The following is a 10,173-nucleotide window of genomic DNA, read 5'->3' as shown; positions in this document are numbered from 1 at the left end:
TCTCTGGGTCTACAGGAAACTGGAAGACCGACAAGGGAACACAAAAATGTAAGAAACAAAAAAATGAAATGCATGATGAGAGAGGAGATAGGAGACATGAGATAATTGAAAGACTACAGTTTATTGTGTAGATGTGTAGTATCACTGGCTTTTGCTCTTTGTGTTCGACCAGGCTGAAACTATAAACCTGAGAAATGAGCATTTTGCTGCTCACAAAGCTTTACTTTCCTGCAGATGCCAGTTTGAGGCCTTTGTTTGGCTTTGTTCTCCTTCAGTGCTTTTTCTCACCACATATGTTCTTGGCTGTTTTGATGAAGGCTTTTCACTTGCTCATCTCCTCATTTGTTTCAATTTTCATTTATACTTTCCCTTTGGTTCTCTCATGTATTCATTTTTACATGTATTAACACATAGATATCTTTATATCTCATCATGAAAAGTCGATTTTTCATGAAGTCCACTTTTGATCATCTTGAGCAGAGGACCAAGATGTTTGGGCTTATGTAGCCATGACAACCATCATAATCACTTTGGCGCGGATTAGAGGAAAATCGAGGCTGGCACTTAATTCCCATGATCTAATCATGATTATATCAAAACATGTGTTTTCCGCTTACCATAACAATGATGGAAACCTTTAACAGCTGAATGCATGGTGTCTAGAAACAGCTGTCTGCCTGAATGCATCTGTGAAAAAGAGAAAGACACATTTAAGTAAATCCATCTGATAAAGTACATTAAGATAAAATAATGGGTAACAGCAAAAGTGCAGATCCCAGTTTTTTCTCAAAAAACACATATTTGGGAAATAATTTGATTGATACAAGAATATATGTAAGATTGAAAATACCGCTATATTTAATTTAATTTACCACATTTTATGTTTTCATAACTGAGAATAGAGAGTATAAAGAGATTGCCTGTCCTCTGTGTGTCATTGCACCTCACATCCAACAGAGCGCGCCAGAGTGTTCCCTCTGAGATTTGGCACCAGAGCATCAGGAGGTGTGCTGTATGTGTATGTGCTTTGTGATGAACTAGTTGTTCCAGTTACTGTATTACAAGGCCCTGCATGTGAAGGTTGTAAGGTTGGATTTTAAAACCTCCTCGTTCAGAATGTAATTCAAACAAAGCTCCATCCAACATAATTTTAAGTATTGGTCTAAACTGATTCTTACCATAAAGCTTTACTTATGTATCCAACTCACTGAATATTTGATTGGTGGTTGTGTGGTTGCAGGGAAAAGCCCAGGTGTTATCAATAACATTAATTAGAATCCATGCTGGCTAACGAGGTACAGTAAATGCTGCAGAGTCATCATCAACCTTATTAGTCACACCTGTGCTTCCTGACTGCTCACAGTGTTGCAATGTAAAAGGTTGCATTTCCAGATAACGAGTCTGTGAGCAGTCTGTCACTTTAGAAACGTACTGCTATTACTGTAGCAAGCAAATGTGTTTCAGTTTCAGTCGGCTCCAAAAGGGGCTGAATTACCTGTTCCTAACTAGAGAACACCTTATCCTCACTCTGCGTCTGCTCACCTGGCAGCTGTTACACACCTGCCCACTCGTAGCTGCTATACCGTCCACACACCTGTCCTCCATTTACACACAGTCCACTAAAACAGCTGCCATATTAACTCCTTCTTGTCTGCCAGGTTTCCTGCTCAGCTCAAAGCAGACCTTTGCTACAATACTAACACTGTTCTTCAAAGCCATTGCTGTTATTATTGGAATTGCAACCAGGCAAAACTCAGCCTGAAACAACAGTTATATGTATGTACAGAACAACAGACTATTCACGTTCTTTAAGCCATAGCAACATGATCACATTCCCTGTGTTGTTTGTTTGTGTGACTCAGGGTTGGTGTGACAGGATGTGATTTGTTAGACTTGTATTAGCATGTTGTTCTATAATCAGAGTCTCTGCCTGATTAACCAGCCTGGCTTTAACTGCGACAGGGAGGCAGCATATTGGATTTATTTATCCTTTATTTCTCCAGGGAAGGCAACCATACAATAAGGCCTAGACATTCCCTTTTATTCGTTCAATATCCTGCAAACACACACCTAGAAGCTGCACATACAGAATGGCAAAAGTCTTAGTTTTAGTGAATGATCATTAAAGCAGAGTGCGACTTTAAGTGAAAAAAACAAACAAACCTCAGGTTTTCCTGACTCTGACCTTTGGGTCTCTTGTGATTGAGTTGCACAGAACAACAGGCTAAACAACAGGCTGATCCAGCTCATGAGGGGCTGTAGGATCAATTACAAACATAAAGCTGTTGTTGGGACAACGTGATTTGTTATTTGGGCGGATGCTGCAGAAACATGTGAAAACACAGCGAGCCACAAAGATTTGCAACTGACATTTCTTGCCATCTCTACTTAAATTACCCGGTACATGTCCTAACAGCAGCAGAGAATGCTCGGGCAGGAGGTATGCAAAAAACTAATTACCAAAGTTCACTCAGATCACTCAAAAAAACATTTCTAACCACACTGTCAGTTCTGAATAGAATACATGCACAGAACTACAGTGAAGCAGTTTGAGTGATATTGATCTACAGAAACCCACCAGTATGCAGCAGATGGATACTATTGATCTTGAGGGAAATTATATTATAACAGTTGCTCACTATAAGAGAGAGAGAGAGGAGGGAGTAATAAATACAGTACAACTATAAAGCCCTCACTATGCAAAAGTAGACTAAATAGATACTGTAGCTCATGACGTACAGGGAACAGAAAAGTGCCACAAAGCCTAATTTTAAGGAGGATTTTCCAGTTTCTGGATGGTAAATGTTTACACAACTCTTCAGCTGGTGTGCTGACAGTAGTAAAGACTGTGCATTTCAAGCATCTGACACTTCGAGGATCAAAATGTTCTCCAGAGAGGTTATTAATCAGTTTTAGTAAATCAGTGTCTGTTCAGGCAGATATATTGGCAGTGAAGCTGGGCAGTATGGGAGTTAATCACACTCTCATAAGATGGATTTACAACTTCCTTGCTGAGAGGCAACAGTTTGTCCACATTCATGGAAGACAATCTTCAGTAATTTGGACTCGGACTGGGGTGCCACAAGGTTGCGTCCTCTCACCTCTGTTGTTTACACCTTATACCAATGACCGTATTAGTCATCAAGATAATTGCACAATAATTACATTTCGGATGATGCTGCCCTGATAGGTCTTTTAAACGACCATGAGACCAATTACGATGTTGATATAAACCACTTTTACAATTGGTGTTTAGAAAACTTTTTAATTTTAAACAGAGCAAAAACTATGACATGATCATTGATTTTAGAAGAGATTCTGTTCGGTCTCCTTTAATCATGAAAGACAGTTGTTGAAGTTGAAGTTGAAGTACCTGGGCACGATCATGGACAACAAACTGAATGACGATGTATTTATGAAGTATTTATGTATATTATGTGCTGTCCTGTGTATTTGTTGATGCCTTTTTGTATGTTTTCATGCTCTTGGTGCAACTCAAATTTCCCTTAGGGTAATTAAGGTTTAAAAAATCTGGTAATTTATATCAAATCTAAAAGTTCTTACTTGGCAGCTGTTGCTCGACCTGAAAGAGGCACCCTTATTTCTTCTCTTCTACTTTTCTGTCTCCACTTTTTTCCTTGAAATCGGACTCTGTTTTACCTTCTCCGGCTCAACAGTCTAAGGATAGTGACTTATGACTTGTGTTACATTTTGAAGCCCTCTAAAACTAATTCTAAAACATATCAGTCTTAGCAATCTTCGGTATACACTAAATAAAAGAGAACTCAGGCTCATAAAGAAAGTGCATTATTCTAAAGTCTGAAGGGCAATTTGAGTATATTGGTCATGGAAGGAGCAAATGAAGGGGTAGAAGCTAATATGGATCCATTTCTAACAGAACTACAGGGCAGTTTAGATATTTTGAAAAAAAAAGTTTATTAATTTAACAAGCATACAAAACAACAAATCATCTTTTCAAACTACCAATGCAGTTTCAGTGCAATTCCAAAATATACATTTTTCAGCAGGGCATGTTAATCAAAGTTATTCACGTCAGAAACAGCCATTTAAATAAGTCTTTTGATTATCTTTTGACAATTGTCCTAGCCAGAGGAAGCTCGCAAGTGATACCTCTGTGAGGTAAAACTGTACACATCCGATCTTTAACGTACAAAACAAAGCACTACGTCACAAATGAAATATTAAATACATAAACAAAAACGTAAAAGTACTGTAGCACGTACAACCCGATGCGTTTGTAAACCAAGCTTGTAAACAAAAAAAGGAAGTCTGTGGTTATAGATATTTGGTTTGTGAGTTTAATAAATACATAGCTGTTAAACCATATGCTATCAGTTCAGCACATAGAGACTATTTGGTGTGCAAGTGTAGCAGACTGTCAGTTATACCTTTAAGGTGAAAAAAGTGAAAATCTGGACAAAGATTTCCTCCTACGCGTATTTTCCCGCAACTAAAGCATAGATAAATATAGAGGCCGATTTAAATTAAAAACACCTACTTCCTGTTTCTTTTTCCTTCGGGTAAGAGGTCACATTCTGTTTGCTTCTTTACATGTTTGCCAACAATACAGGCAAATCTCACTCACTCTCAGAAGCACTGTTACTTTAAGACAGGATCATAGTATCAGCAGGGCACAGCAGTGAAACGATAACAAGAGGACTGGCTTGAGTGACGTCCCTTGTGTCTGGAGGATGTTGAAGATATTTAAAGACCAGCTAGCACACAGCAACAAGTCCAGAGTGTTACAATAAAAGTGATTTTAGGGACCACAGGCCAATAATAAATTAAGATTAAGAATTAGTTGGAAAGGCTATTCAATAAATGTTCATCTTTTTAGAGTCCATAACTATTAATGGTATCCCATGATTCTTTGGAGTTGAATTAATCTTTCATTTTAGGTGCTACAATTGTGCTGCTACATAAAACCAAACAGTAACAAAAACAGAGTATGGACACGGTCCATTCAGAACTTTTCCCCACAATTTTTCTGACACAATTATTCAGAATACATCTTTAAGTTTTCATTCCATCTGTCCTATATCAGTAATAAGGGAATTTGTTACTTGATTTAAACTCTTCAACAATGAACTTGAAAATTCAGCATACCCTCTGCATAAGTTAGTAGGTTAGTATCAGATACTGCTACAGTCAGATTCATCTGGGTGTTAAATAAATACTGCTGCTGCTAGGTGTGCAACAAACACTGGGTTAGCATATCAAAAACATGTCACTGATAGAACGCCAGATCGTAAGGTAACCTAAATCAAATATGCCCTTAAAAAGCAAGGTACTCAGAGATATATATCATTCAATAATTGTGCTATTTGTCCCACACACGCTACTCACTCAGCACCCAGCCACGCAGAGAATATAAATAAGCCTTTAAGACATGACTGTTAACAGGAGTGTTTGCTTATTACAGTATGTTAATGTACAGATTATGACTGCCATTAAAGAGAAGGTAGGCGAATTGTTTCACCTTGTCAGAAAATGTAACGTAAACAGCGTGAAAATGCACAGCTTCCAATGCCACACATCTCATGAGGCTGATCAAAACCACGAGCTCACGGGAGACTCAGCAATGAAAAGTAGAATGCACTAGATTAAACGGTCTAGTCGTTTTCAGTCTACTTCTGTCGCGTGTTTTATGATAGCCACGAAAATGAACACAGAAGAGAAAAAGAGAGAAAAGATTGTGTGCGACAGTGTGTGTGTCTGTGCTTTTAACAGTGGAAAGTGATGGGGAAAGGCATGGTCACAAGTTAAAGGGTAATTCTAAGCTAAATAACGTGGGGCAAAGAAAGGTTTTGCGGGGTTAAAACTTTGGTGCATGCCCCACTCAGTGATGTCACAGCAGGTGTTCTTTATCAGCAGTCAAAGGCAAAACACCTGGTGTGACATCACTGAGAGGGGTGTTGCCAGATGTGCACCATGGTTTAAGTTTTGAACCCACGAAGCAGCACTTTTCTGCCCTATTTGATTCAGTATTAAATTACCCTTTAAGGCCTCTCTTTTCTCCCTTATCTCAAGCATGGTTTGTACACTCTTCTAGCTCCGCCTCTCAAATGTTGGCATCCCGGGTCCCTCACATTGTCCTTTCTCCTCTCTACCTAATACACTCCTCCTCTGATGGGCTTTCCGATTCCTCGTTCTCACTGTCATCCAGCTCGGGAAGATCTCCCCACAGGAGCAGATTCAAACCTGCAGACACATTGGAGGGTGTTTAGAACGCTTTTAACAGACTGACATGAAAAGGCTAAGAATTTTATTTCTAAGGGGTGATACTGACCTGTCGCATCCAGTCTGTTGAGGGTAGAAACGGCATCGCTATTGAACATCCAGAAATGGCCGTTGTTACAGGAAAGCAGGCAGGGTTTACAGGGGGCCACAACATGATAGCCCACAACGTTACCACTGGGAGAGGGAGGGGGACAGAATAAAGAAGGAACGTGTGTCAGCACTTTACTGGGGGCACTTCTGAAAACTGCTAACTCCACTAGTGAGTGTCTATTATCTAACAGATGTTTGTTTTTCCCCTGTGTACCAAAACAAAGGCCTGGGAATACAAAAGAGGCTCCATAAGGCCTCACTGTAACAACAACTATTCTTTATGGCAATATCAGAAATACATGAGAAATGAAAAAGCATATTTTAAAGACAGATGTAAAGAACTGTAAGGATTAGATGACAGTCATTGTGTCATCATTGACAGAAAAGAAATAACTATTTGATAGTGGATTAATAGTTTGATCATTTATTTTGTACAAAAAAACCAAATATCTTTGTTTCTACATTCTCAGATGCGAGAATGTGTCGCTTTTTCTTTTCTCAAAACATATTAAGATTTTATCTGAAACTCTGGGAAATTGCAATGAGCATTTTCACTATTTTCTGATGCTTAATGGACAAACTGATTAATCAAGCAGATACTTGTCATATAAACAGACAATGAAAATAGTAGCTGGTTGCAGCTCTACAGATGTGTACTATAAACAGTAATATGTGTAGGACCTACTTGTTTGCTGGGCTAACTGTTCTGGCTGAGCTTTTTTATTGACATCTAACGTTAGCAGATGGTCTTCCTAAAGCAAACCCTGCAGGCAGTAGAGGAGCTTTACATACCACTTGAGACATGCGATGTCTCTCAGTTTGCATTTGCAGCTTTCAGTAGAGTAGCAGCTGGCCACAAAGTCAACAGTTCTGGGGGAGGGTGCGTGTAATGAGAAACAAACATGGCCATTAAAGGTTAAAAATCATATTCTAATGCAAATAAGCCCTGTTAAATTATAATATGGGTGTTAATATTGATTACATATTCCAAACGAATGATCTGTTTGATTTTAGTTAGCACAGTTGTGTCATACACCTTGCCCTGGCAACAACAGAAGACATAAACAAAGGCTAGCAGCAATGCTAATTATATTAGCACTTACCTATTGGGAGGTATATCAGTCGAAAAAAGCTCAACCTCAGTGTCTGCAAGAAGAACTGCTTTCATGCCTCTCGTACAGAGAAGACTGTCGCAAAATATACAGTTCACTTGGGTCACACATTTGTTTTTGAAATTAGCGTTGGATGTAGACATTGTTGTCCTGCTAAAATGGACGAACACTCTCGCTCTTTCTGCCTCCAGACAGAAAATGCTGAAGAAAAACAAGTCTAGGGTACTGATGTAACTCACTATCCCTTGAGTCCAGTTTAATGTTCAATTTTACTTCAACTTCGCAATCGTTAACGCTAGCTCTAACGTCCTTGTGCAAACGTTAGCCTTTCCTAACCAGAGAAACGGAAGGCAGCTAACGTTAGCTTTTTGAACAAACGCACGCAAAAATATCTATTTCAGCGAGGCGATCTTTAGATAAAAGAAATTGATTCGCTGTATTATTAATAAACACACGCTATCGACGACTGAGTAGTTTTACAAAACTGGCTCCGCTTCCATTTAGATGTAGCCAACAGTTAACCAAATAGCTGTCAGCTTTGTTTACAACTTCCTGGTGTCTAACGGTACTTCCTGAAACTATCTTTAAAAGACCCTACACCTTACTCTGATTGGGTACACTCCTTAGTAACAGATGCCATTGGCCACCTTCATCACAAAGTCTGAATATAATTGGTTATAAATAGGAGTGGAACAGCCCATGTTCAAATATCCTGAAAGCTGATTGGTGGGGTTGCATGTCATTCAAATTCCGTTTAACCAGTCGTGGTGTGGGAAGAATAGCTGCCTTCCTATAAAATTAGGCGGGGCTCTGTTTAAATGGGTGTGAAAAAATGTAATTGCATTTACAGTCAGGAGAGAGGTTTCTATTAAACAGAACGCTTTAATGGGAGTATTTTGTGTGAGAAAACGTTATCTTCAAAGTAAAAATTCAGGTTAATGCATTTCCATCGTGTCAAACAATATATACAGTGAGTACTGATAGCCAGAGTTATCGCAACCGAAAGCTAGGGTTAGACTTGTTTGCCCTTTAGCCTAATGTTAGCCAAAATGTTAAATGTTATGTTATGCTAAATGTGAATCGATAATTTGCTGGGGTTTTTTAATGAAATCTACAGCAAAACGCCGTGTCTTCTTCGACAGTTATGAATACTGAAATGATATATGAAGTGGTTTTAAATACACTTTAGCTCACTTACCCATGTTGGAGTACAAGACCCTTAAAACGTATTTTTGAGTTTTCCCTTGGGGATGCCTTCACTGCCATACTTTGTAATAAAAGTTGAGGCTTTAAAATCGTCTAGTCAGACAGAACTTGATAAGTGCATGGCTTAATTTAAAAAAAGAAGAAGCGTTGCTTCCATACTCAAGTTAGCAACACTACCATGTGTGTGCATCCATGCCTGTCCTGCGCACTGGGGCCAACTAGCCAGCCCCTCCATCTCCACTTGGTTCCTCCTCTCACTTCAGGGGGAGCAGAGGAGAGCAGTTTAGTTTAGACAGGCGGACAGGCAGCAGCTAGCTCGACCCCCGCTTAGGGAAGATATCAAGAAAAAACTTCTGGAAGTGCTGAGTGACAACCTGTCCTTGTTTGTGTTTTTAGGGGGGAATGAATCTGCTTGCACTTGAAGTTGTTTGCTCCATAACCGGTTTTGAGGAGGCGGTGAGGCGCGGCGGCGGATGGGAACACACAGCAGCAGCAGCAGCGCCAAACTCACAATGCGCCCGGAGTGAACACAGGCAGGGAGACAATACAGATCCGAGGGCACATTGAGGAGCTGCAATTTCACATCTGGGCTCTCTTTTTCTTTTAAAAACCCCGACCCAGAGTGGCATTCCTCCGTCTGCGGCTGATTTTTGATTGATTGACACAAAAGTGACTTCGCTACGAGGGCAAGTGGTTTGATCTCCAAACTCAGCCATGACGTCTCCAGCGAAATTCCGAAAGGACAAGGAGATAGTGGCCGAATATGAAACTCAAGTTAAAGGTAAAACTTTTTAAAAGCTTCTCGCGCGATCATACAAGCTAAATGAATGTGCCTTCATTTCTGTGCTTTCTGACCACATTGTGATTTTTCCTTGACTTGGCTGATTGCATGGGTTTCTGTGCCCTCACCTCTCCTATCAGGCGTAAAGGGTACGCTTGCCTTTGTATTTCCCCCCAGTCATTTATGGAGGTTAATTGTCATTATGCGGACGTAGCAGATCAATACTACAGCAATGATTGCAAACATAAATTGAACCTCATGATCAGCGTGGCTTTAAGCGTGTGGTCGCTCGCCTTGAACGCAGCACACAGATGGCCAACAAAGACAGAAAAAAAAAATACCCCATTACAAATCAGTGTCGTTGCCCCGATGTGGCTTTTATATGATCTCTTAAGAAAGGCTTATGTGAAGGTGGTGTATGTGTGTGTGTGTGTGTGTGTGTGTGTGTGTGGTGTAGACTACCCAGAGGGCTGGGGTTTCGACATGGAACAAGGCAGGGCGTTTTCTCTCCCCCTCTGTCTCCTGCGTGTCTGTGCTGCTGCTGGTGTGCACTGCAAAAATGCTGCAAATCTGTGTGTGCGCGTGTCTCCCTATGTGTGTATTGCTGTAACGCAGATTGCAATTAAGTGATCAATTTGTGCCAAGGCTTGTCCATTGATCACAGCTCATTGGCGTTCGCCTCTGCCGATGATCAAGGACATGAGAGAGCAGCAGCAGGGGTGG

At 40.2% G+C, this 10,173-nt stretch overlaps 2 protein-coding genes across 4 annotated transcripts in view; one reads left to right on the top strand and one right to left on the bottom strand.

Annotated features, from left to right (window-relative positions):
- Positions 1 to 3,930: 3,930 nt before the first annotated feature.
- LOC138605771 (protein FAM72A) lies at positions 3,931 to 8,005 on the bottom strand. The gene is made up of 4 exons (XM_069678201.1): positions 7,455 to 8,005; positions 7,144 to 7,221; positions 6,311 to 6,435; positions 3,931 to 6,222 (listed from the first exon to the last, which is right to left on the bottom strand). Exons 1-4 carry the CDS (start codon positions 7,604 to 7,606, stop codon positions 6,128 to 6,130), a joined length of 450 nt encoding a protein of 149 aa, XP_069534302.1. The 5' UTR covers positions 7,607 to 8,005; the 3' UTR covers positions 3,931 to 6,127.
- Positions 8,006 to 8,975: 970 nt separating this feature from the next.
- srgap2 (SLIT-ROBO Rho GTPase activating protein 2) overlaps positions 8,976 to 10,173 on the top strand; it is a 57,940-nt gene continuing 56,742 nt past the window's right edge. For all 3 annotated transcript variants that reach the window (XM_069677582.1, XM_069677581.1, XM_069677584.1), the window contains exon 1: positions 8,976 to 9,450. In XM_069677582.1, the coding sequence (XP_069533683.1) occupies positions 9,384 to 9,450 (67 nt within the window). In that variant the 5' untranslated portion in view covers positions 8,976 to 9,383. The remainder of the gene's footprint in view (positions 9,451 to 10,173) is intronic.

The sequence above is a fragment of the Semicossyphus pulcher genome, unplaced genomic scaffold, assembly GCF_022749685.1.
Source record: "Semicossyphus pulcher isolate SPU_LCO1_2020_fin unplaced genomic scaffold, fSemPul1.0.p SCAF_3, whole genome shotgun sequence".
NCBI lineage: Eukaryota > Metazoa > Chordata > Actinopteri > Labriformes > Labridae > Semicossyphus > Semicossyphus pulcher.
The sequence above is the reverse complement of the archived record's forward strand: the minus strand, read 5'-3'. Positions and strand labels throughout refer to the sequence as shown.